Source organism: Balearica regulorum, chromosome 20 (genome assembly GCF_011004875.1).
Source record: "Balearica regulorum gibbericeps isolate bBalReg1 chromosome 20, bBalReg1.pri, whole genome shotgun sequence".
Lineage (NCBI taxonomy): Eukaryota > Metazoa > Chordata > Aves > Gruiformes > Gruidae > Balearica > Balearica regulorum.
In genome coordinates this window covers 6644322-6670592 of record NC_046203.1, presented here as the reverse complement: position 1 = coordinate 6670592, position 26271 = coordinate 6644322, and the positions used below count along the sequence as shown (strand labels likewise).

General features: G+C 42.8%; 3 protein-coding genes across 8 annotated transcripts in view; 2 read left to right on the top strand and 1 right to left on the bottom strand.

Moving 5' to 3' along the window:
- Positions 1–3493: 3493 nt before the first annotated feature.
- On the top strand, positions 3494–10932 carry PHYHD1 (phytanoyl-CoA dioxygenase domain containing 1). 3 transcript variants are annotated; one of them, XM_010301742.2, is made up of 11 exons: positions 3496–3848; positions 4638–4796; positions 5319–5394; positions 5525–5572; positions 7181–7236; positions 7416–7478; positions 7575–7596; positions 7965–8093; positions 9641–9757; positions 9909–10035; positions 10229–10932. In XM_010301742.2, exons 1-11 carry the CDS (start codon positions 3816–3818, stop codon positions 10272–10274), a joined length of 876 nt encoding a protein of 291 aa, XP_010300044.1. In that variant the 5' UTR covers positions 3496–3815; the 3' UTR covers positions 10275–10932. The 3 variants fall into 3 exon arrangements, with proteins under 3 accessions (XP_075628717.1, XP_010300044.1, XP_075628719.1); XM_075772604.1 differs by having other exon boundaries at positions 5319–5399; positions 5530–5572; XM_075772602.1 differs by lacking the exon at positions 7575–7596 and having other exon boundaries at positions 3494–3848; positions 7416–7483; positions 7939–8093.
- Positions 10933–12671: 1739 nt separating this feature from the next.
- DOLK (dolichol kinase) lies at positions 12672–18155 on the bottom strand. Of its 3 annotated transcripts, none has more exons than XM_075772599.1 (2): positions 18104–18155; positions 12672–15146 (listed from the first exon to the last, which is right to left on the bottom strand). In XM_075772599.1, exon 2 carries the CDS (start codon positions 15039–15041, stop codon positions 13470–13472), a length of 1572 nt encoding a protein of 523 aa, XP_075628714.1. In that variant the 5' UTR covers positions 15042–15146; positions 18104–18155; the 3' UTR covers positions 12672–13469. The 3 variants fall into 3 exon arrangements, with proteins under 3 accessions (XP_075628714.1, XP_075628715.1, XP_075628716.1); XM_075772600.1 differs by lacking the exon at positions 18104–18155 and adding an exon at positions 17322–17838; XM_075772601.1 differs by lacking the exon at positions 18104–18155 and adding an exon at positions 16643–17292.
- A 57-nt stretch (positions 18156–18212) lies between these two features.
- Positions 18213–26271, top strand: part of NUP188 (nucleoporin 188) — a 30139-nt gene continuing 22080 nt past the window's right edge. For both annotated transcript variants that reach the window (XM_075772004.1, XM_075772003.1), the window contains exons 1-11: positions 18213–18289; positions 20169–20223; positions 20808–20881; positions 21487–21571; positions 22252–22332; positions 22812–22856; positions 23496–23588; positions 23731–23850; positions 24268–24479; positions 25113–25227; positions 25733–25933. In XM_075772004.1, coding sequence (XP_075628119.1) covers positions 18264–18289; positions 20169–20223; positions 20808–20881; positions 21487–21571; positions 22252–22332; positions 22812–22856; positions 23496–23588; positions 23731–23850; positions 24268–24479; positions 25113–25227; positions 25733–25933 — 1107 coding nt within the window. In that variant the 5' untranslated portion in view covers positions 18213–18263. The remainder of the gene's footprint in view (positions 18290–20168; positions 20224–20807; positions 20882–21486; positions 21572–22251; positions 22333–22811; positions 22857–23495; positions 23589–23730; positions 23851–24267; positions 24480–25112; positions 25228–25732; positions 25934–26271) is intronic.

Below are 26271 nucleotides of genomic sequence, written 5' to 3'. Positions count from 1 at the left end.
GTAGGATTATTGGAGTTTTTTATTCATCACGAGTCCTTGTGGATTATGGCATTCCTTTATGAATAAGCAAAAAGATGTACAGCAAAGAGGTCCTGCTCAGTGATGAGCCTGGGCTGCCTTAACGTATTTCACCACCACTTTAACAAATGGCTGAAGGGGTTTACTTTGCCAAATGTAGGACTGTTGAGAGTATTGTCTTAGATGGTCCTAGAGAAACTCAGTTGGGTTTTCAAAATGCACATTGTGCTCCCCTTCCCTAGGAAAGGGATAGGGACTGAACTCAGTGGAGAAAACTGCCTGTTGCCGTAGAAATGGTGTCTTCAGCCAGCTACTGGTAAATTATTTAGGTGTTTCCCAGCTGTCTGCCTACCCCATGCACTACTACTTAACTGAAAATGCTGACAGATAGCATCTTTCCTAATTGAGCATGTTTTTGATGTGTTAGAAAATCAGCCTGTAACTTTCAAAGATGGTTTGAGTTTGTACAGCTCACTTATTGCATAGAAAGGTATTTCTCTTGTGCTTTGCCTTCCCTTGCTTCCTTTGTCCAAGACTATTTGACCACAGTGACATTGGCCCCACTTCAGGGACAGAAAATGTGTGCAGGCTGTGAGACAGGTGAAAGGTGGCAGTCTGTGCTGCTGCTTGTTGGCATTGATGAGTTTTAATGAAATGCTTAGCAGGACTGAACCAAGAAAGGAGAGGACAAAATGCCCCTTTGTCATCTAAGGCTCACTTGGGCTGCAGCTCCTCCTGACAAGGATTTACCAGCTCTTTGAATAGCTGAGCAAAAAGAAAGAATGAAAGGTACCATCAAAGAAAACTGGTGTTTGCTGGATTCCTGTGGGACTAATACAGTGATGGGGGAAGAGCCCAAGGGTAAAGAACTCATCTGTCTTTGTTGAAAAAGACTTGATCTTCATAATTCCAAATTTTCTGTGTAGCTCAGTGAAAAGCATAGAGTAAAGATGCAGTGGAGGCAGCTGGAACTGTATTGGTTTTATTCCAGTAAAATCCTCTAGCTCTATTGCACTATAAGCCTGTTACCTTGCTGATTTTTAAAGAAAGTAACCATCTTGGTTACCTGTCAATGACAATTTGATGGAAAATTATTTCATTTCTGAGGCTTCTGATGACTTGAAAGAACTACCCATACAGGGAAAACAAAAGTATTCAAGTATCTATGCCATTTTAAATAGATACTGATACATTATTAAATACAATTCAAATTTCATTATTGTTCTTGTGCTCCTTGTTTCTTATTTAATACTCTGCCACTTGTTGCTGATTGTACTGAAGACTTCAGCAGAGGTGCTGAGATATAACTGAAATTTTCCCTCACCTAATAACCCTGGCAGCTCTGCCAGCAGCAGCTCAGCCCTCCACTCTCTTTGGTGCGAGGGCTGAGCTGCTTAAACTGGCTCTGGCAAGCTGGCTTGGCTCCAGATTGTTTCAATAGGAACTCGTTTTGAGGAGGAAATCAGGAAAATTGTGCCAGTCAAAAAGGCGTTCCAAATGCCTTGTGCTTTGTCTGCTGCAGGGTTGTCCGTGTCCCAGAAGATGTCATCACTCCTGTACCTTTCATACAGCCGTGGGATGGGTTTTGGGAGCCTCTGATGGACTTTGCCAGAAATGCAGTTTTCTTGCGGAGCTGGCAGGAGAAAATGTTGTTTAACAGTCTGCAAAAGAGCTCTCGGAGGGGGCGGAAGGGAAGGAAAAGGGGGTCACTTCCCAGTTTTGTCTCAGTACTTTCTACCTTCCTTATTTAAATTTACTGGAAGAGAAGGTACTTACAAAGATGACATCTTTCTCTTTGACTTTTTCTTTTGGGCATTTTGTGGTGGGGGTGGTTTTCCTGTTGCTGAAAAGGTTTTTCTAAGCCTCAAAATAGGAGCATGTCTGGAGTGGCAAAGACCTGGAGGACTCTGAAGGACAGACACTGACGAATGCTCCTGTAACCAAGATGGGCTGCTTCTCCTAGTTTATGCAATCAGTTACTATCTTCTGGTACTTGCTGTGTTATGTGCTACGATCTGCTGTTTACATTGCTCAAAGCAATCCATAGAACAGGAAAGCTGTGGTTTACTGTCATGCGCATGAACTAAAACACCTTCTGAGGTCATCACATGTGCCTAAGGTGGGGAGTGGAGATGATGACGTGCTAAATTGCTGGAGGAAAAAAAAAATGACTGGGAATGAGAAGTACATGACATTACAAATGACGGAGGTAACGTGGAGGGGCTGAGGAGTGGCAGGGCAGTGTGTGTAGAAGGCATGCTGCTCCAGGATTGCTGCCTCCCGGTGAGGTGGGTCCTCATCAGAGAGACTTAGAGGCAGTAGCTACAGCAGGGGTGTTTTTCCTACTGGTTGCACATCTTCCTTAAAAACATTTTCACTCCCTCAGTTGGTGAGAGTCTGTTAACAGGAAGGAGGAACTACTTGATGATTTTTGAGTTTTGCAGCATTGGAGGCTGATTGTTTCCCCTCCATGTTTGTAGCCCAGTGATTAAATTCTCTTGCAAATTTTAGCTTTTTAAACTACTGAATTCGTATCCTCTTGTGTGCAGAGAAGCTTGAAAAGAAGCTGTAAGCTCTCAAAAAGAGAAAACACTGATTTCCCTTTTCATTAAAAACCAAAACCAACCTTGAACAAAGTGGAGAGGGATTTTTATCCCGGGTTGATTCCCTTACAGAATAGAGGACTTTATTTTTTTTTTTTTTCCAACAACATCTCTTTAAGATGGATTTTCTGTTGCTAGGAAATATTTGGAAGTGAACACCTTCCATGAGCGTTTTGCACTACTTCATTTTGTTGGAGGTTTTTTCTTTGGCTAGGTGAGTGATGCAGAAACCCACCCCTATGATGTTATTTCTTTGTGGAGTGCTGCTGAAAGGATGTTTTCGGTGCTTCCTGCAAGAGCCAAACACGTTTTTTCTCTGGAGAAGAAAAAAAATGCTCGGCAGGGATTCCTGTGCGATGGGAAGGATGTGTTGGTGGGGAGCGCCACCGCTGGGCTGGCATCTGTTCCTCACCTTTTTCTGCCTTGTAGACCCAATTTCTGCATTTTCTCAAAAGCCAGTTTGATCTCTGGCTTTGGATTCACCTATTTACATGAGCATTTGGAGCTACAGGACAATGAACCGAGCAAGCAAAGGTGTAAATCACCAAAGAGCAGCTGTGAATGAAAAGAACATATGTTCTGTCTGAATTTTACTGAATCCTTAGTGAAAGTTCTTTAGCTTTAACACCCTTTTCGTCTGCTGTTTGTCAGCTCTCGGGTTGCTGGGGTCCCTTTCAGGTGCTGAAGCGCTGGCAGGACTCGCTGACTGGGCAGAAAGCGCTCTGTAGGAGCCGGAATCGCTACTTAAATTTGTTTCAAAACTTTAAGATCTTTTTATCCCACTTGAATCTTGTTTTACTTCCCTGATCTTATTTTACCACTGCATTTACCAGCTTTAACTGCTCTATTTTTTTTTATCTGGGTTATTAATTAAAAGAATAACTCCAAGGAGGAATCAAGTGAATCAAGTTTGCGATCGCGCTTGAGCAGAATGTTTTTGTGCACTTTAAGTAGCATCAAGAGCCAAAGCGAAACTCTGCAGCTCTGAATGTCCCCGCCAGGAACAAATGGCCAGAAATGGGGACAAAATTCCTCAAGAGACAGCTCTGCTGGCTGTGCAACAGTCCAACTGCCCGGCGCTTGCTTTTATCACATGCTGGGACAAGGATCACGTGAAGAGGCGGGGAGTCAGCCCTGCAGAGCCTGGGTGGCATTGTGGCGTTACTGGTGGGATCCTGGCAGCTTCTGCCTCCGATGGCATTTGTAACCCAGCAGCAGATCCAAAAGGTAAGGAACTGCGCCCTGGGGAAGGGGCACGTCTGTGGTGCAGGCAGACATGGTCACTACTACTTAACCTGTGATCAGGTTTAGCAAAGATCTGCTTTACAACACTTAATATTCTTCTCAGCTTCTTGTATTGCATTCATTTTGAGTGTGTGAGGACCCTGCTGTGGCTACAAACTGTTCCAGAGGGCAACTTGTCCCACAGAGCTCGTGCCCTTCTGTCTCTGCTGCTCAGCTCTCATCTGTGAAGTCGAAATCTGCCTGTCAAAGGATAATCTCCAGGGTATTCTATATAAAGAAACAGTAATCCCAACAGAGTTCACTTCATTTTGTAAGGGATTGTGTAGTCAACCGAGAGAAATCACCCAGGGATTTTTCCCTTAGAGAAAATAATGCTTTGCAGCTTGTAAAGGGATCTCATTCTTATTTGGAATCCAAGTATGACTGCTCTGATCATGTTAGCAGGCTTTGTAATTAAATAGTTGCTGGTCACGCATCTTAGATAAAGCATCCTTAAGGCACAAAGGCTCTAGTGATGTTATCTTCTCTGCTTTGTGGACTGAAGGGTTGAGAGATGTTGTACTTAACTGTATGGAATCTGACCCTGTTAACGAACTATCTTTTTCCCTTTCTGAAATTAAAAATTAAGAGCACTTGTCCAGCTGCAGAGCTGAAGCTGGGATGCTTTTCACACCGAGCTGAGGCACACTGAAGGGCCAGAACTGTTTTCTCTTGCTTTGTGCTGCTTCCCCCGAGGACTCCGGAGGAGAGCAGTCACGCCGTCTCTTCCAGTTCCGCAAGGATGGATTCCTTGTCCTAGAGCACTTTTTCACCGCAGAGGAGTGTGACAGCATGAGGAACCAGATTCAGAGAATCATAGCGGAGATGGAAGTGCCACCGCACTGCCGCACAGAGTTCTCCACCAAGGAAGAGGAGCAGATCCAGGTGCAGGTACTGAGGAAGGCAGGGCTGTCTCCATCGGAGCGCTGGAGGGAGAAAGGGAAAAGGCAAATAGTTGCTCAGGATTCACTCTGGGGAACGTGCCTCTTCGAACATAGCACTGTGAGAGGCATTTGCTGTCCAGCTTTCTACAAATGCTTGGTGGTGGATTGATCTGAGGGAGCGTGGGGCTCTGCTGTGCTTTCAGCCCCCACAACTGTTGCCCCGGTAGCCACAAGCAGCTCTCACAGATGGCTTTGCACTTGCTCTGCGGACAGAACACAGGTTATTTTCCAGGCAGCCAGCAAAAGAAAAGCAGGAGGAGCCTCTATGTGAGAGGTTCTTGTAAAGTCCTAGTCAATGCCAAGAGATTTAGTACTGTGGAAAGCCTTTGTATGAGTGATTTCTATTGACTGTTTTGTTTATGCTGCGACTTGACGGGGAAAAGATGCAGGTGAGTATTAACGCTTTGATCAAATGTTCATTTATGTTTTTACAAGGATACTATCTTTACTGGGCTCTTATCCCTGGCAGGGTAGCTCGGATTATTTCCTAACCAGTGGAGACAAGATTAGATTCTTCTTTGAGAAAGGTGTTTTGGATCAGCGAGGTAAGCTCTGGCCTGGGTTAGCCGAGGGAGGGGACAGGCGAAGGCTGAGCGTGGGGTCAGGGGCCAGTGTCTACCTCTAGGGACGATTCCTGCTTTGCAAACAACGTTAAATTCTGGTTTTGTTTTGTAGGTGACTTTATAATTCCAAAGGAGAAATCCATCAGCAAAATTGGCCATGGTATGTTTAAAGGATGGGGTTTGGAGAGGAGGGACGTGGTTTTCGGACATGAGGATTTCTCCAGACCTACTCACTATAGATAACCTTGGCCATTTGAGTTGAAACCTTTCTGAGCAGAGAAACTACTTCTTCCCTCTTCTGTTGCTTCTCTGTGCCTCCTGGACACCACTGCATCGAATATTGCAAACCTCACCCCCTCTTGCCATTGTGGCCACACAGCTCCTGTCTTTGCAACCCTGGGCTGTTTTACTCTGAGTTTCTGCATTAAATTCTTCAACTTGATTTCTACGTGTCAGTCTGCCTTTCCCCATGTTACTCTGTCACTGTCTGCAATTCTCTCCATGCTGCCCCTCCCTCTGCTGTCAAAGGACTTAAAAAAATCTTCAGTTAAGATGCTTTTCAAAAACCCCTTCTAGGAGGTTTTTCAGCTATGCATAGCTCAGAGTCACTGACACGGCAAAGTTTGGACTTCAGCCCTTGTCTCTTTTATGTAAGAGATTGCTCTAACAAATTTACCTCCTAAGACTGGTCACAGTTGGTACAGATCAAATTGTCCTGTACAGTGGTGGGTTGCCAACACCGAAGCTGTCCTCCCTCCTTTGGTGTCACCAGCACCTTTTCTTTACCCTTACTGTTTTTGGTTTGACCTATTTCCTCTCTCCCAGCTACCAAACTTGTGGTTTGATCCCTTTTGTTTTCAAACACTCCATGGAAATTGAGAGCAGGTTCCACTGCATCTCCAAACACATGAACTTTGTTCAGATTAAACTTTACTGAACTTGGAAATTCAGTACGGAGAGTTCTCGGTTCTTTGATTTTTCTCAGGAAAACACTCTCCCCCTTCCAGCCCCCCTGCCATTCTGTTATACTTCAGCTTTTCTCCAGGGGAAGTGAAAACTACTGCAGATGCCTGCTGACTCCGCAACTTGACAATTCAAAAGGCTTCTCTAGACTTACTTTTTGTAATTACTCCTTTTGGTCGAGTTTTGCCTCATCCCTTGCTCGGGAGCAGCCTCTGCTGGACCGGTCATGTGTCCTCATGGCAAATCTGATCACAGGGAGATGGACGCGTGATTCAAAGTCTTTGCTTGATGGTTTTGTCAGAGCTGGGCTGCAGCAAATGCCTGTGTGCGAACAGCTCTGACCTGCAGGCTGTGGCCCTCTGCGAAGGGCACCAAAGATAAGCCCTAGCTCGTTTTTTTGCAGTAATGACTTTTTTGGTAGGTCTTAAGAACTGTGTTTTTCAAAGGACAAATTCACCTATGTGCCTCAGGATCATGTATAGTGGTTGTCATGGTAATGTTTGCATGATATAATAATTAATCACATAATACTCAATTTTTGTTCATTCCGCTATATGCTATTTTTTATATAGTTGCAGTTTGTGCTCAGGGAGTGATTGTATTTTTGGTCTCTAAAGAAGATTGTACAAATCTACAAGTATCATGTCACCTTAGGCGTGATAAACCACATCTATCTACTCTTGGGAGGGATGAAAATTTCTGGCTGCAATTTATCTTGCTTGGTGGTTGTCTCTGCAGCTCATTGTTGAGAGCTGCCAAGTTCTCTTTGTGACATTTTCAGTCTGAGCCTTTTCTTTCCCCTTAGCTTTACATGCTCATGATCCTGTCTTCAAGCAAATCACCCACTCCTCCAAGGTGCAGGTGAGCTGTTACTGTTTCCCAGAATGGTTTGGGGAGGGGAATAAGTTATGGAGTAGTTAATCTTAATTTTCTAGACTCCCAAGGATAGTCTGTAAAAGGAAACTTAAATAGCTTCAAAGAGTAATGCTTTATAGTGTGCAGAAAACAGCAAACATAAATCTTGGAAAGTTTTCTTGCAGGAATTGGGAAGAAAATTAGGACTTGAGAGACCAGTAGTTGTGCAAAGCATGTATATCTTCAAGGTACAGTAATTCAAGTCATCTTGGCACTTGAGAAATAAGACCCTGTTAGGTGGGAAGCTGTGAAACTCTTCACACATCACCTTTCTTTCCTTGCAGCAACCCGGCATTGGCGGTGAAGGTGAGATTTGTATTATCTCTATATCACACTGCAGATAATGCTCCTTTAGGAAAAGAATATTGCCAGGAAAAAGGCTCCAAATCAGACTTAAGCCTGTGAGTTTTGTAGTCCAATTGTTCTTAAAACTATTAAAAAGCATCCACGTTTTCCAGAAATGTTTCTAAATCATATGCAACTTGAACAAAAAGCTACTTTTACGTTTGCCACAGGGTGAAAGGTGATATTTTTACATAGGATTTAATGTGTTTGACAGATGGGTGGGCAGGGTAGGTCAGGTCAAGAGGTCAGGGAGAACAAGCTTGCCATCCTTCTAGCGGTACCAAATTCCTCGGGCATTAAAAGACCCGAACGCCTGTGTCTCGTTGCAGTGACCCCACACCAGGATGCCACCTTCCTGCACACGGAGCCTCTGGGCAGGATCCTGGGGTTCTGGATCGCCCTGGAGGATGCCACGCAGGAGAACGGCTGCTTGTGGTTCATTCCTGGCTCTCACACCAGTAAGAGTCCTGGTAGTTTGGTGCGTGCTGTGAAATGCGCTCCCTTGCCTTAAGGGTGGAGGGTGACACGGACCATGTTCTGTTCTCTGCGCGCAGAGCGCCTGCAGAAACACACTACTGTTCTTGTGTGTTCAAAGGATGACTTTACTACAAGGAGCTGCCCCTGTGCTGTTGTCAAATCTACAACCACGTTTTTTCGGCAGGTTATGAAACGCTTCGCTTTGCTCTTGGCCACTATTCCATCATGTCAGTTTAACATAAAAATATTTTAAAATAAAAAAAAATAGGTAGTATACATGACTGATACTGTGTTTAGTTTTAAGTCAATATCTAGCCTAGAAACACACAGGGTATTGGGGCAAGGACAGTCCTCTTGAATTTTTATTTACTCCAGAATCTTTTAAGGTGAGGCCCATTAAAACTGCTCCTGAGTCTGGTCTTTTCAGTATTTCAGAAGCTTCCCCTGCATAATTCAGCCTCTGCTTTGCCAGGTCACTGAGATTTAAGGCTTTAATGTAAAGAAGGTCTTAAACCACTGGGTGCTTTCTTCCTGTAGTGGAACAGATCTTTGCTATATGTTGGTGCTCCTTCCACAGTTTTGACTGAAGCCTTTAACATGTTCATCAAGTCTGATCTGGACTGCAAAGAGTAATAATCCTCCTTTTGCCTTCCAGAGTAGGAACACATTGAGAAATCACTTTTTTTACTTTTTTTTTCCCCCCATCCACTCACAAAACTATTTCTTTTCTAGATTGCGTCCCCTTCATAAAGATCCCCTTTTTTGCCCTGGCCAATAACGTTTTTTTAGTCCTTACAGCCCTATGTAAGGGCAATAAAATTCTCTTACACCCACACACCCCCCTACCTGTCAAATATCAGTCTGAATTTCAGCAGACAAGGAAAGCCTCCCAGTCTATGCAAGGATGCCTTGGACACCATCCAAGCCATCAGAGAATGTCAGTGTCCCAGGGGAACACACAGACAAAACCAGATCAGCACAGACCCACGTAATGGCTGTTGTGACCGATGGTAGTTGCTCTGTGTGTGTAACTATTATTGGATTCCCAGCAGAGATTTCTGTTTTTTCACTACCTTTAGGGCACATTAATCAGCTTTAAATTGTTGCTCACCTAAGCATTCACTTAGGGAATGTAATCATAGTGCTCTTAAGATTTTTAGGCACTCATCCCTCATAAATTCCAGTATCAGCTGCACTCTGCAATTTATGGTCTTATAGAAAGGAGAAATGGACCAAAGGTTGGCTTTGCATAAGTGTATGACTGTGTTCCTAAAGGGCTATGTTGCAATGCACAGCAGAAAAACAGAAAGGCAAACAAAAGGTTTATCAGTCTCTGCCACAGCTGGGAAGTCGTAAGTCTTCGCTTAATGAAAAACTCCATGTAAATTACTAATAAAAAATAGAATATACTGTAATAATAAAGTCCCTGTCACTTCCAAGAGAAACCACAGATGTTGTTCCTCTGCTGTGCAGAATGTAGGTAACTGTTTAATTTTTATGTGTGTTCGCTTATTCTGTGGATTTGCAGGTGGAATTAACCGGAGGATGGTCCGTGCAGCTTCAGGTAGCTCATCGTGTGTCGAGTTTGTAGGGTCAGAGCCGCTCTATGATGACAGCCAGTTCATACCTCTGCCTGTAAGTAAAGGTAAAAACAACCTCCAAACGAGTCTGCTTTACAGCTCAAGAAAAACAAGAGAGCTAAAATCTGTTTTTTAACGCTTTCAACTTCCCTTTTATATTTCTAAAGCTAGCACTTGCAATCTGAAAAAAGCCGTACGGATGTTTCTTTCAAACAGGTGGACTCATTCTCATCCACGGTGAAGTTGTCCATAAGAGCGAACTGAACAGCTCAGAGTCTTCTCGCCATGTGTTCACCTTCCATGTGATGGAAGCCAAAGACACCAGCTGGAGCAAAGATAACTGGTAAGGTTGCCATCCTAACAAGCAGCTGAGGAAACTAGAGCCTTTTCAATGTAATAACCAGGATAGACTTTTGGTGGTGGTCTTGCATGTTACAGTTTCTGTTGGTAGTACCTCAGTTAGCATTGGTTTTGTATCCATAGAACTGGAATCACCTCTGAAGGGTTTTTTTTTTTACCTCTTCCTTACTTCCTAGGCTCCAGCCAACTCCCGAACTGCCTTTCCCATCGCTCTACACTTGAAGTTAGTGATTGGCTTCTGGAGTCAATAGCTGATCAATATTCCCTTCCAATCATTCGTTCATGTTCCCTTCTAAATACAGCTTTCACTAGATCTGCTCTCAAGATTAATTCATCCTCTTCTCAGAATGAGAACCCTTGATGCAGGAAAATGCACCTGTGTTAGAAGCTGCTACTACAGCACGAGCCCTATTAGTATGAGAATAGTTATCCAGTCCTTTTGGTAAGGAAACTTCTTCAGCCTTGACAATAGGCCATTAAAGACCATTGCACCTTGACTGGGACAGTTAAGAAGTATTTCTTCTTGCAGATACTCTGTATTTTCTTCTGAGTCAAGAGCTTGTCTAGTGTGGTTTTTGGCTGTGTTGATCCCAGCAGTGGAGGTGAACGTGTCATGTGAAGATCGCTGACTTTTACCTTTAGGTCTCTGTCTTATTGTTTGAATAATAGTGATTAAAAAGAATCCTATTGTGGGCGAAGTGAAGCCAGGAAGTCTACTTTATAATCAGTCTTCTAAGTATTTCTAGCAAACTATAGCTGAGTGTTTGATCTCTGGGTGTGTTGATTAAAAATATGACAGTTATTAAAGATTCATGTTGCAATTATGAAAACAAAAACCCCCCATCAAACTCCTAACATTTAAATAAAAAAAGAGATTCTCCTTTTTATCTCACTCATCTTTTTGTTGAGGAGGACACAGTGTGACCTTCTCCAACAGAAGGGGCCAATGCAAAGTTGTCTGATGACCGGTTTGGACTCTCCATGTGCACAAGCGCAATTACTGTCCCCAAAACCTCAACAAAACCAAATGAGCAAGGCGAAAACTATGGAATGTTAAGAAACTTCAGTTACATCCAAGGCAAGCTCTAGCCTGTCTCCTAAACTGAACAGAAGCCGTGTAGGTGTAATTTCACTGGCACTGGTGCAGGAGCAACCCTGAGATAGGAGCCCGGTATCATCAATACACTAATTACATCGTAGTATCGTTAAGACTGCTCGGAGTCCTGGCGGAGTGAGCCCCAGGTCTTACTGACTCATCCCTTTCAGAAGAATATTGCCCGTCTCTGGCAGTAGTTTGATGTGAAATAGTCAAATTTGATGTCCTTATGGGAAGCAGTTTCTTTCCAGCCCTTTGGGGCTTTGCTGGGCAATGCAGAACAGGTTCAGCACAGCAAAGAATTCATCGTAGAGGAATGATGAGGTGCCTGTGGTTGGAATCAGGAAGCTGGGTGATGGCAACAGCAGTAATGTTGAGTTCAGTTTCTGCAGGTGCAGCTGCTGCCCTCCTGTGCCTGTTCTACAGTTTGTCTGAAAGCCACGAGCGGGGTGGAGGGAAAATGACTTTAACTCTGGTACTGTTTTATGACTGGTGAAGGCTGTGGCTCGTGAAGGAAGCAGCTAATGCTTTTTCCGTTATCTTTCCGTGTAAATCATTTAGAATAGCATCTTTCTGCTGAGGAGTGACAGTTTGTCCTCTAATTATATGCACCACTACCTGCAATGTACAAAACCATCTCGTTCAAGTGCGTAAATAAAAGCAAGACTCTGGATTGGATTTGCAGGATTTCCTGTTAAATGTGAAGGAAACTGTCTAGTGCCATTACTGAGTTTGGTTTCCTACAGAGTATCTGACAGATTTATTGCATTATTAACCCAAACCAGCTCTGGACAATTTTGACATCCTCAGGAAAGGCAGTATCAAATCTTGGGAGCCCTGCCCAGGCAGGGGGTGTTTGAATTGAGCAACGCTGTCCCTGAGCTATTGGAGTCCCTGAGCTGTTCGAGTCCAGGCTCGTTGCAGAGACAAACACAGTATTAGACTCTGGGGCCAATTTTCCTGGCTCCGTCTGGCCCAGAGCAGTAGTTTCACTCCACCCCTGGTTTTAGTCTCACTCCTAAGACACAGTCTCAGGACCAGGACTGCAGGACAGTATTGTGTGAGGTACCCTGGACTTGCACAAAATTGAATTCCCAAAAGTGAATAAAAGAAGTGTCAGAAGTTAACTTTGTCCTGCAAAGAAGAATCCTGGAATGCAAATCTTCTGCTTGGATACTCTTCAGGGGAAGGGAAGAAGCAGGGAGGGCATGTGTCTTGTCCTAAGGGGCACCTGGCAAACTGGGGAGAAGAAATTGTCAATACAGAAGGGTTTAATACATAAAAATTATGTGGGGTTTTTTGGCCACAAAATGATAGTTATAATTTTAATTACATGGACAGAATTAAATGGCTTTACTCAATTTGTTGACAGGAGCATATTTATAAATTATTTGATTAAACATCTAGACAAAAATGTGGAAGAAAACTGCAATAGTATTAAACAAGTTTATTGACTTTAACAGATTTTTCTGTTTTCATGATTTCATGTAATTAGCTTTTTCTGTGACTTTGCTTAGATTCCCCCCCCCCATATTGGCTGTTATTCCAAATGAATTTTGAGATTAAAATCTTGAAGATAAAACCTTTTTCTTTGTTGCATAAATCCCCAGGGCTAAATTGCAACTCTTAGTACTGTTTGGAATGAACAGTCTCTTACATTCTCAAACCTCCTGGACCTGCCCCAGATAAACTTTCATATAAAAGTTATAGCTACTGAATTTGAAGTAGTGTTTGTACATTGCAGTGCATCAGTATGGCTCTTCCTGACAGTGACCGGATACATTGGGACAGTTGTATTCACTTTGTGTAGATGGCGGCCACCCTTATCATAAAACACGCTTTAAGTGGTGCCGATACAGAAATGAGGAGTTTGGATATGCAGGAATACAAGACAGCAAGGCTCAGTACAGTAAAATGAGTTTTTGGCTCTGATGCAATACAGAGGTGGCAAAAATCTGAGAGGTTTGCTGATTTTTTTTTCCTCTCATTGACTTACCTTTTCTTCCTCTACCTCCTTCGCCTCTGAGCACCCAGAAGACATGTAAAAAAAAAATAGCATTTGTGTTTAATAAATTGTAATTGTGTTAAGTCTCATTTGTGTTCTTGTGAGAACACAAATCAACTCATGCTGTTTTAAACAGTGGAAAAAACCAAGACCAAAACAAAACCTTTATTTGAAATAGGTCTCACTTCTGTTTTTAACAATTTTATCTGCTGTACCAAAAGCTGTACCAAAGATCAGCTTTGAGCTCTTATTACAGTCCGTATTCTATCACCACTTTTCTAGAGAAAGGGAGAAACCTCTGTTCTTGGAAGTGCTTCTACGCCATAAACATTATCTGGAGGTAGAGAGGCAGCAGCAGATTATCAATTTGGGTAGTATAAGCTTCCAAAAGAGAAACTAAACTCACAGATGCCAGAATCCAGGCATAGCTGGAGTTCAGATTCACGCTGCTGTCAAAGATCAGAATAAGAGCCACAGCAATGATCTGAGCAAAAATAGCTGTCATCGTCCCTTCAAAGGTCTTCTTTGTTCCTGGCCACTTGATTTCCCCCATCGTACTGCCAAAAACAGAGGCAATCGTGTCTCCTACCCCTACTGCCAGCACCCCAGAGTAGGGGACCAGTGCTCCTGCCCCAGACAAAGTACCTTTAGGAGCACAAGGTCTGGGGAACAACCACACGGGGAGGGACATGCCAAGGAGGAGATAAATATGAGTCAAGATGAGAGGTCCACTGTCTCTTTCATCCAAGAAGAGAGACAGCAAATGCCTAAGGGTTTGGCCAAATGGTTTGATCCTGAAGTACCGAATATACTCTAAGAAGATAAACACTGCCAGACACAGTACTGCAGCAACATAGAGAAGCTGGCGGTCATAAATTAGTCCAGGAACGTAAGTAGCTACAACAATGAAATGGAAGTACTTCCTGGTTATCGTCGAGGCCTGATGTTTTTTAGATTCAGATGATCTCTTGGCATTCTGATAGAAAACTACGCCACATGCTGAAGCAGCCAAAAAGGTCCAATACACAAGAAGATAAACTCTTGTCTGTGTCTGAAACAGAAACTGGAGTAGCCAGAACAAAGGGTTCCTCTGGATCAGTCGGTAGAGCCAAGGCATGATGACCCCTAAGCCTAGCACTGCTGTCATCATGTGGAAAAACATGGAGGAGATCCATGTACCCGAATCCATGAAAACGAAGAGCACGGTGAAAAAGAGCCCAAGAAGGACAACTCCAACAACTGCTACCAGAAGAAAAAAGTCAATGGGATCACCTCTGCCCTCGATTACATTCAGCGAGCGTTTAATGAGCTGATTGAGAACAAAACTTATACCTCCGAGAACTAGCAATGCTTCTCCAGGAGTAAAACATCGAGGCAACAAATACAGCAAGATCATACTGAGGTAGACAAAAATTAGCAGCACTTCTAGGACCTCTATCACTTCTGAAACAGTCAGAGAGTGCTTCATGGTATAGATAATTATACTGCCAGCAACACCGGTAAGTATACAAGTGTTGGTCGGCACAGGTTTTGTGATGCCAACCGCTATTACAGACAGAAAGAGAGCAACCAGCATGCCGGCGGAAGCTACAACTATGCCAAAACGTTCGAAGTACACAATGCCAGCAGACTTGCACCTCTCCTTCATCGCTATCCCCAACAAGGGGATGACCATGCTAGCGGGCAGGAGGCCACTGTTTGCTGCTGTACGGAACTGGAACACAGCCCCACCCAGCTGGAGCAGACGGTCCCATTTGAATTGGACATAAAAAGCCTGGATGGCGAGAGCGACAGCGCACCAGGAATACCGGTCCCACACCACTGCGTGCACAAAGAGAACGATGACGAACACGATCAGGGATTCCGCCAGCACTGGCTTGTTTAACATGATTCCAGTCCAACGTGGCTCAAGCTTTCAAAGTCTTTCTCAGGAGTCCTGATGTGCTCAATAGTTGTCCATTAGGAAGAATTCCCTTTCATACTACTGCAATTCCTATTAAAATAAAAGGGCAAAGAATTAAAGCAACTACAAGAAAAGCTAAAGCTTTTGTACAGCTGTTTTGTTCTTAAGCTCAATTTAAACTGATAGTTATGTGCCAATTGTTAATGTCGACACGCAGGTGAATAAAAAAAAACCAGTGAGGTAATGGGATCAGCCAAAACTGTTATCCCCCCTCTGAGAATCAGAGAAGTCAGCCTGCAGTGACAGAAATGAACCACTGAATACTGGGCTATTCAGATACAGTTTTAAATACTTCTGTTGCAGTGTCTTTGAATTGAAATGTGAAGCAAACAAGCCATAAATATTCCCAGAAGGCTTTGTTGTGATGGTATGAATTTGAAATACAGTTAATTTAAAAGTTTAAAGGTAATTTTAGAATGTAATTTTGTATGTGGTTTTCACTGTATTTTTACATTCCTCCTCTTATTAATATTTCTCCTCCCACTGCTGTGCAAAACCCCCTACATACCTCTCCTTCTGTTACGACTGAATACTTCCACTACCGCAGCAAGTGTTTTATAATGCTATGTAGTATTTACAATAGAAGTCAGAAAGAAAACATCACAATCAGTTAAAAAAATTGTCAAATGGCATATTTACCTAATTTTGATCTATTATCAGAACTGTCAAGATAAGCTAAGTTGGAGATCTGAGCACAGAAAAATGAGATGACCAGACCTCATCTTGCCCATAGCCGTGAGAGAATGTTCATCACATCCTTAGTATTTAGCAGCTTAATTTGTTTTGCTTCTACAGCACTGCTGGGTCATATTTCTTACAAAGATCTCTCCTCTAAAATATGCTTCTAGTCCATATTGACAATATTCTGTTTAACTCCAGGATGTGTTGTAGCTGTATGATTTAACTATTATACAGCTTCATATCTGAGTAAATGAGTCTGATTTATTCTTCCTTATTTTTAAAGAAAGGTATTGGCTTCGTTTCTGTTTAACCCACAGCACAGCCTCCTCCCCTGGTCAGCCAACTTGATTCCCATTTTCCAAGCGAGAACCCTGCACTCCTATTTTACACAGATTCTAGAGCTGTATCAATAAGTGAAATATTTTAACATTAGTCAGTCATTAATGACACTAGACAAATATTAGCAAGTCTCATCCCAAAACCACATCATTACTTTATAAGTGATTTAACTAACCTCTGGTATGCACTATTTTCCTCAAGTTCTTCAAGAGTAAGTAAACCTTGTAAGACATTCTTGATCATGATCTAAAGCCATCATTGTTTTCTATATCCCCTCACTGCCTTGTCTTACAAACACTCTCTGCATTTACAGGACTTCACCTTTTCTGAATCCAGGCTTGCAGCCAATGACAGCTGCATCACAAACTAAACTTTCCTTTAAACTTTTGGACTATAAGATAAGTAGTTGAGATAATCAGCAATGCACACAATGACTCTAATAAGTTAAATCATATCTTATCTTCTCTGAAGTTGTGTGGGCATTCACAACATTGTGAAATTCTCACCAGCATTTATTGCTTTCCGGCAACCTTTATTTCTCCTTATCCATAATTTGATGTTAGGTCTTAGCCATACGTAAGCCAATGTCATTATAATTCAGGTTCTTTGAAGGCAACCGCTTCCGTATTTCTGTTGACAACAGAATGGCTGATCCAGTTGTATGTATCCCTGCTGGATAAAATATCTCCAGCTGAAACTTTGGATTGCTTCATCCTTTCTGGCCCTCTTAAGCCAATTAGTAGTAAACTCTTATTAAATTCTGCTCCACCTGTCTCATTACTAATATCTACATTAGCTCCCTCATGGAAGGCTAGAAGTTGGGTTTTTTAAAAAGTTCTGGTTTGGGTTTTCACCCAGTGTTGAACGGTGTCACCAGATTATAAAGCTAAGACAGATCTCAGGAGTAATATTACAGGGCAACTATTAAAGTTTGTACTGTTAAATGCCCTTACACTGTGGGTCTGTAGTGTTTAATTATTTACAACTTTGTATTGAAAATTCTTTATTATAAAAAGATTACTTTTTGGCATCTTTATTCATATGGCCTGAAATGCTTGATTGCCAAACAACTTCACTGCATTTACTGTAATCTTTTTGCTACCACAATTCATTTTTAAACAGGACAGAAGAAGAATTAATCATATAGTCAACAAAACAGAATTGCCATGGGCAAGATCTACCTACCAGTAATGGTTTTGGGGTCCCGCTCGTTCTTTCTGAGCATGGGGGAGGGGGAAGATTAAGACTTATTTGAGAATGGGCAGGGTAAATACCACATGCTAGCCAAAGGCTGAAAAAGGCCTCCCACTCACTCTGGCAACTTTAAGGTTGCAACCCAGCTCTTGCATCAACAATAACAGGAGACAGCTTCCCCCCCGCAGGCAGCCTGCCAGCTGGGCGATACGACAAGGGAGAATTTCACCACTCGAAGCAGAGGTCTCCTACTTGTAGCGCAGTGGCTTTGAAAGCCGCTGACCTGTGAATTTGCCACATGATGTATTTTACCGCTGAATTATTTAATTTTCTTGTGCCTGCTGCAATTCCCTCCTCCGCACCCTCCTTCAGGTGCCGTGGAGCTCCCCAGCACTCCCGCTCTCACACCGGACCCGACGCCCCCAGTTCTCTGCCCGTTTCGTGATCTGCATCCCGGCTGCTCTGAGTGGGGAAGCTGCCCCCTGACGTGCTCCCAAACGCCTCGCTGCACCACCTGCCTCCTCCCTCTCTTCCCCGTATCCCCCGCAGCGCTGCGGCCTCCCCTTGCCCTGACCTTCCGCGCCGCCCTCCGCCTCCTCTCCCCCTCACCCGCGACACCCCGCAGCCCAGCCTTGGCTACCGGGAAGCTACGGCAGAGCATGGGCCGCAGAAGCCGCCGGAAGGTCTCGGAGCCGCTCAGAGGCTCTACCCGGGTGAGCCCCGGATCCCGCCGCCTTCCCCCCCCCCAGCCCAGGAGCCGAACGCGAGCCCACCTCACAGGACGCCGCCATCTTGGCGCTGCCGCTTGGTCACATGACCCAACCCGCCGGGTTGGGACCGGAGGCGGAGCTGTGGCCCCACCACGTGACGCCGGCGCTGGGGAGAAGGGAGGGGACGAGTCCGCGCGGCGGGTCACGTGAGAGGGAAACGAAGATGGCGGCGGGCGGGCTGTGCGCGAGGTGCGGGGACGCGGCGGCGGCCGCTCCGGTGGGGGTGGGTGGGAAGGGGGAAAGCGAGAACGGCCCCGTTCCTCGCTGCGCGCGGGTCCCCCTTCGCGAGGCGGGGGGGGGGGGGGCAGGGAGGGGCCCCGGGGAGAACGGGGCAGCGCCGGCGGGGGGAGCGGGGACGGGAGGGTTAACGGCAGCGGGGCCCGCGCCGGCCTGGCCCCGCCCCCCTGCGCGCGAAGCGAGGCCCCGCCCCGTCTCTCTCTGAGGGGCCTCGCGGGGGCTGGCCGGGCGGGTCGGTTTTGGTGTTAGTAGTGACTTCTCAGTGATTTTTGCCCTTCTTTTTATTCTGCCGTTCTGTAAAAGGTGAAATGCTCAATAGAACTATTTGAAAGCCTTTGCCAAGCTGAAGTCTCGGATTTACGTTAACAGCCCGGAGGCGTCTGTCAGACCTCCCCCCAAGCCCCAGAGCGTTCGGGGGTTGGACAAGGCTTCGCAAATATAAAAATCAAAGTAGAGATGTGGAAGATGTATAAAAGAAGCTATTCAATGAATCCCAGGTTCAGTGATCACTTTAGATCGGTGCCTTCATTTGTCCTGGGCGCGTTTTTTGACATGTATTGTGATATTTATAGGTATATGCAGACTCTGGGGTGTTACTAGAGGTCTGATTTTTATTGCATTAATGTCTGTAAACCCTAATGGGGACAAGAACGCCACTGTTACATGTGATCGCCTAAAGAGAGCTTTCCTTTTTTAGCTGTCTTGGAGTCTAATTAATGAACTGGCAGCAAACCATAGTCTGTTTTATTCACAGAAGAGGTTAGGAGGGGATAAAAAGTGGAAGGGTTGGCTCTGCGATGCTGGCATTCAGTTCTGCAAAGCGATTTTTTGGGGGGGTAAAATTTTATGGCCTTTCGGTGCTCTGTGTGGGCTAGAGAGGTTGCACCCAGAGCTGGTTGCTGACCGAGTCATGGGGAGGTCTGTTAGCTTGTATGCAGGGAGGTGTACCTATCAAGGAATTAGCAGGTAGAAGTTATGTTGATAGGTGTGCTGGAAATAATAGGTCTTATCATTTAAGTGGCACCATGTGTCAGAAGTTGTAGATGACTTTCACTGCCATAGTGAGTTATTTTGATGATGCTATTCTAAAAATAAGTTAATGACTGTTCTTGCTTTTGTAGACAGTCTTTGCGTGGGGAGCTGTGGTGTTTAACTCCAGATTTGTGTTACGTTGCTATCAAAACAGTATTTTTTCGAAGTTCCTGAAATTTTCTTTTTGGCAAACATGCTTTTTCAGAGCTGTTGTAGGGACACCCATTTTTCTGGCTGCATATGCCAGAGTCGGGATTTGATCTGTAATACTTTATAGTGCAGTCTGGCTTTTCTACGGAGTTCTCAGGAAGAAAAAAGAAGCCAAGGGTAAATGTTCTTAAGACTTGCGACAAAACATTCTACCTCATGTAAAGATGTTGCAGTTTTATGTTCCACTTAGAGTGAAGGATGAAGCTGTTATGGAAGAATTTGTTTGGAGGAGAGCATTGAATGTAACTGAATAAAATATTGCTGTATACTTTCATAAGGTTTCTTTTTACTAACCTCACACATCTAAGTAGCAAAATCAAATTGAGCTAATAAACCGATATAAATGTGGTGCTTCTTTGATATGAGTTTGCAAGTTTTGCTATATTAGTTGTCACCCTCTCTGGGTCTTTCCTGGGTTCTTCGAGGACATCTGAAACTGGGCAGCTAAAAAATAATGTTCCTTAAATCAGTTTTCTTATATTGCAGTGTGATCTGCTCTGAGTTAATGGCATATTTGAAAAGGTGTAAGTTAAATGGAGGCCTGAAATAGTGTTCATCATTAAAATACTCTCCACCTTTTCCTGTACAGGAGCAGCAGAGAATTGTGGACAATTCTTCTGGGCAGATCAGCTTTAAGAGAACCAGTAAGTCAGTGTTTTCCTAAGCAGATTTGCCCGTCGCTGAATATATCATTTGTACATCTGTTTGAATATTACTGAAAACATGTTTTGCTGCTTTTCGCTCTTCGTCAGTGTGATTTTTTGTTCTTCTATCTCCGCTACTTGTTCATTCTTCCACTCCTTGTTTATAGCTGCTTCATGAACTACCTGGAAGGGTGTATGTGAAAAGGTGGTTCCCTTTCTGGAGCGGACACAAGTGCTACTTTCTAGACTGGCTGGCCTGGGGTATTCATGAGTGGTACAGCCTGCTTCCTTATTTTCTGGGACGGAGCCCGTGCTTTCAAGAATTTGCCCAGAGGTTGGAAATACGAATGTTTCTGAACCTAATCCATTGCCTCCTATTTCCTCTCCCTTCCCATGATTAGGCAAGGCAGTGAGCTTTCTCCATGCAATGTGCATCTTGAATCAGTCTGAATTATAGGTGCTTATGTTGTTCCCGTCTCTTTGTGGTGGTGGAATTTCTTTGCTTTGCTTAAATTTAACAAATCTGATACTCAGCCGTGTATGTTGAGGAATCTGTTCAGTAGTATTTGGTTCTTTTTTGATAGGCACAGATTGCGGCAGAATTGAACAAGCATTGGCAGAGATTGTTAGAGGGACTTTCATACTATAAACCGCCAAGGTATAGTAATTGTCTGATTTTAGAAATTAACCTCTAAAATGGGGTCTCCTAATAAGTAGAGGAGCATGTTGAATATTTCTCTGTGATTACATAAAAATAGATTTTTACTCTCTTGCATGACTAGTAATTTCAGAAGAGGAATAGTAAGAGAAAGTACTTAATTCACGTAACATTTTTGGGCGTGAAATACAGACCAGAAGGAAGTAACAGGAGTTTCTGCTGTCATTACTAATATGTTAGGTAGCTCTTAACCCTTGCCTCTGCTGAGCTGCAGCAATTGTAAGCAGGTGTGCAGCCTGCGGAGAAGTGACTCCTCTTGATACTTGGTCATTCCAGAAAGATATCCACATTCCCTCGTTGGAGAAGATGGAATGAATATAGCCTGCCTTTATTATAATAATCTACATTTATTATAGTTATAATTGTGAACAATGTTTGTTGGGAGAATTACGGAATATTGCTGTAAGGAATATTGAAAGCCTGTGGAGGAAAAAGCAAATGTTCCCTTCAAACTGGTAAAATGGAGAACTTTGAAAATAAGCCTCTTTAGTTCATTCCTTGGGATTGCTGCATTTTTCATGGCTAAAATATCTTTTTTTCTTTAGTACGACTTCTGCAGAAAAAATAAAAGCTGATAAAGATGTACCTGCTCCACTAAAAGAGTTGGGTCTGAGGGTCAGCAAGTTTTTGGTGAGTGATGGTGCTGTTCTGATTCCTTTTTATCCCTGCAATTGGAAGGCATTGTTGTTTGGATTCATTTAAGTAAGCTTCTTGATGTTGAATAGAGGCAAACTTAAATTCCTTTCAGTTCAAAATAATCTAAAGGATGTTAGAAATACATGTTAGGGCTGTAGGTGAAAATTTTAAAAAGTGATTAGTGACCTTAAGGTGTCTCAGTTTTCCTGGTTAACACTCCCTGCTGCAAAGGGCTCTGTTTTTCAGAAGAGTCACCCACTTTTGGGTGGTCTTGGGTTCTTTCAAGACATCTGAAATTGCTCAGCTAAAAACTGATGTCCCTTAAATTAGTTGCCATGTTTGAAAATACTGTTGGTTTACCTGCAAGGTTATTTATGTTTCTTCAAGCCAGAAGTTGGAATTGAGTGACTGGTGGCGGTACCTTTTTTTAAAATCACTGTTACACTCCTCTCGCTGAAGTTAAACTGGCTACATCTGAGTGACATCAAAGCTTATGTATTTTGCTTTCAACAGACTAAAGCAAGCATCTACCCGATGCAAAAATTTTTCTTTTGGCATATTTTTGAAGTTAATTGTTTGGAAGACAAGAGCTGCCTGAATAATTGGAGACTATCTTCATCTTTAATGAATTCAGTTAGCTTTTATTCATTTCAGAGCATCTCTCTTTTTTTCAGGGTCTGGATGAAGAGCAGAGTGTGCAGTTGTTACAGTGTTATCTTCAAGAGGATTACAGAGGAACAAGGGACTCCTTGAAGGTCCATAGCTCCCATTTCTATTCTATTTACTCCACATCTTTCCTTAATACCAGTAGTTTGTTGGTGGGTATGGTCACATGTAAATCTGAGTTCTGATTTGGAAATGGCTTTGTAGCTTTTCTTCTCTGAACCTACAATGCCCAAGTGCCGTATTAAGGAAATGTGATAGCAGATATCCAGGCCTAACTTTCTAGTACGTCTTCGTGCTTGATTCTCTCTGCAGGAACTTGGCTTCTCTCTCTAATTGCAAGAATACAGGAAAGCTACAGATTTGTGAGACCGAGTGGAGATGAAGAACGAATATGTAGTTACAAATGAGTGTTTTGGCTTTGTACCTTTGGAATCTGTCTTTCCAAAAGAAATTGAAAGAAAAATCGTCTTTTGTTTATTTAAGTCTTCTTTGTGTGTGTGACTATGTATTTTGTCAGTAGGTATTTCTGCAGTAGATAATTCTTTATTTTGTTGTGTTTTACTTACAGACCATTCTTCAGGATGAAAGGCAGAGTCAGGCTCTGATGCTGAAGGTTAGTCACTTCCATTTATATTTTCTGTTGAAAAGATCTGTTGACAGAGAACCAAGTTTATTTCTATAGATCCAGAAAATCTTGGAATAATTGAAGTATTCCTTCATAGGAAGAACATATTTTAGAAGATGCTTCTGAAATAGAGGGATGTGCATAAAGATTTGAACAGTGTTAATAGTTGCTACAGGAAGGAAATTTTAGGCTTAATATGAGGCAATTTAGCTGGGCAGACATATGCTCCCGTATTTTCCAAAGCTTGTAGGTTTATTTGTTATTGTCTGAAGTGACAGTTCTGAAATGGAGACTGATTGTCATATGACAGAGGATAATAGGGATGAGGGATGAAAGATCATCTCTCCCTGTCTTTTTGCCTTTCTTTTCCAAATTTTCTCACTTAGCAGTGTAATTATAGATATGTCCCTATGGGCATGTTTTATTGAGTTCTGTAAAGTTAATTAAGTATATATTTTTTTCAAATAACTTAAAACCAGCTTGGTTGAAACTCCATCTGTAGTAATGTTTGAGCACTATATGTTTTTGTGATGAAGGCCTTGGCAGGAGAGGCCTTGATGGGAGAGGAAGGCGTATTGGAGTTGGATGCTATAGCAAATTGATATCAATGATGCTATATATTCACAGCTTGCTGACTATTACTATGAAGAGAGGATCTGCATTCTGCGCTGCGTCCTCCATCTACTCACTTATTTTCAGGATGAGAGACACCCTTACACAGTGAGTGTAGGAACCTTTTCCTGGATGCGATGTCATTGAAATAGGCAAAATATGTAATTTGTGTCATAGTTGTCCACTTGTGATTGTAAAAAGCATGTGAGTGTGCAAGTGAGAAGTTCATTTATTTGTTCATTTATTTCAGGCACAATACTTCCAGTGTGTTGAAAAGTTGGACAAGGAACTAGTTCCTAATTACCGGAAACAGTTTGAAGCGCTGTACAAAGCAGAAGCTCCTACATGGGAAACGCATGGAAATCTCATGGTATTTTGTTTTTTGCTATTATTAATGAAACTTATAAAATCTTTCTTTATATGTACTGTATTGGAAAATGTGTATATGCAGGTGCAGTTAAAAAGGATGTTTCTCCTGGTTCAAGAAACCTAAAATTTGTTTTCCATCTAACAGAACACACTTTTACTCAGAAACAGAGTGTTGCATGGAATGTGTTGTTCCTTGTAATAAATCCATTGATAGTCCTAGGCTGACAGATCCATTTATATGTAGTTGTTCCTAATCTCTCTGCATCCGCACGCTCTGTATTTACAGTGGCTTTCCTTGCCACTGATACAAACCACTGGTTACACAAGCTGTCGAAATGCTTCAACACTTCTCAGTTTCTAACGATTTAGACTGACCTGTGAGCTTCAACACATGATGGTAGAACTTTTCCTTGTGCAGACAGAACGTCAGGTTTCCCGTTGGTTTGTGCAATGCCTCCGTGAACAGTCCATGCTCCTGGAAGTCATCTTCCTCTACTATGCATACTTTGAAATGGCACCTGATGAGCTGCTGGCATTTGCAAAGATGTTCAAAGAACAGGGATTTGGCACTAGACAAACCAACAGACATTTGGTAGATGAGACCATGGATCACCTGGTGGATCGTATTGGGTAAGTATCATGTGTATTTGTGAAGTACAGAGCAAAACAATTGTTTTCCTCAGGAAAAAAGCATTTATAATTCTTGTTGCTGCCTCTTAAAATCACTGCTATTTCAAGCTAAGCTTATTGTGATGAAGGCAAAATAGCTTTTTTGGTCACATTGGAGGTTTGTGGCAAAATGAAGGTGTGATTGCAAAGTGGAGAGGTATCCAGATACTAGCTTTAATCTAGTATATAATCTTGCCTCTGGTAAGAATGGCAATGAGGACACAGTGGAACTCCTGAGATGGTCTAGTGGTGAAGTGAAATGGTGTCTTCACAGTCCTGTGCTGGTAGTCGTAGTGCTGGTAGTTCCTCCCAGGTAGCGAAGAGTTACAAAGGTGGAAAAGCTATATTCAGATTTCACTGACCATTTTTTTCTGTTCAACCAGAAAATGGTAGTTCTGAAGGTTGCAATCTTCATATACTAGCATTTAAAGATTACCTGCTGTTAATTACGTGTAATTTCTTACTGCTTCAAAGAACAGCTGAGCAAAAGCAAACTAAAGGTTGTTTTTTGACCACTTGTAATTTAAAAACACACCCTTTAATTCTTAAATAAAGTTCCTGACCTATTTATTTTTATTCTTTTCCTGCTTGTAGCTACTTTAGTGCTCTTATTCTGGTGGAAGGCATGGAAATTGACTCCCTCCATGAGCGTGCTTTGGATGACAGGACAGAGGAGCACAAATTAGCCAATAATGAGCGCATCCACCAGGTAAAGCACTGGCAGAGTAACCCCTCATCAGGCCTAACAATACAGAACTTACTGTGATTACCCAGGCTTTGCTGTTCAAAGATTATGTCTGTAAGTTTCTGATCCTTGGTTTTGTTGCCCAAGTGTAGGAACTAGCATCCACACAATATTCTGGGGCAAAAATTAATTCCTTTCCCCCTTCTATTTCCTTAGTTATCTTGCACTTTTCTCTAAGGAAAGATACGTGCAAAGAAATAGGCATAGTGAAGTTTCCAGAAGGGAATGAAACAAAAGACTTGTCTGTTAGTGCTTTTAGGACAGAGTAGACCAACTATAAGTCAGTAAACCATGCAGAAAAACAGACCGAGGCTGCAAGTATATAATTTGGTCAGCTGCATGTTTGAAATAATTATCTGTAAGGGAAAGGTGACTGTTAGCAAGAAGACACAATCAGCTATATGCTTGCCAGGTACGAACTTCTTTCAGAAGATCTCAGTTATTTTGCTTTTGTCTTGTCTTTGCGCAGGAGATGGACAATCAGCTGCTGCAGTTAGGGGATGTCTCACATCACGCTCCGGTGCTTTTGGCCTGGGCTCTGCTCCGTCACACTGTAAACCCAGAGGAGTCAACAAACATTATCAGGAGAATGGGCAGCACTGCGATCCAGCTGAATGTTTTCCAGTATCTGACAAAGCTTCTGCGATCGCTAAGCAGTGGGGGGAAGAATGTGAGTTCGTATAATCATATATATAAGCTCTTGAAGGTTTTTTAACTGCTGCTGATGTAAAGGTATGATGGGAAGCGGTGTTCCTTCAAACTAAATCTGGTTTTAAGCAGAGTATGCAGTAAAGCATGTTTTATCATCTTACCTTCTTTCAGTGAAGATCAGAAATCAAGTTGAAATGAAACAGATTTTTATGCCCAAAGAATACTTAAAAAAAAGCTTTTGTAAGTTGAGGAACTACATCTCTTTTGAGCAGGATAGACTGCATTTAATCACATTTTTGATTTGCCTCCATAAGTGTACTTGCTGTTGTGGTTCTTGAGTATTAGATGATTTAATTC

Excerpts from the sequence above, each read along its gene's own strand:
- DOLK (XM_075772599.1), bottom strand. The coding sequence starts at position 15,041 with ATGTTAAACAAGCCAGTGCTGGCGGAATCCCTGATCGTGTTCGTCATC.
- PHYHD1 (XM_075772602.1), top strand. The coding sequence starts at position 3,816 with ATGGCATTTGTAACCCAGCAGCAGATCCAAAAG. Across the intron at positions 3,849-4,637 it reads CCCAGCAGCAGATCCAAAAG|TTCCGCAAGGATGGATTCCT; the intron begins GTAAGGAACTGC and ends CGTCTCTTCCAG. Across the intron at positions 10,036-10,228 it reads AGCTGGAGCAAAGATAACTG|GCTCCAGCCAACTCCCGAAC; the intron begins GTAAGGTTGCCA and ends CTTACTTCCTAG.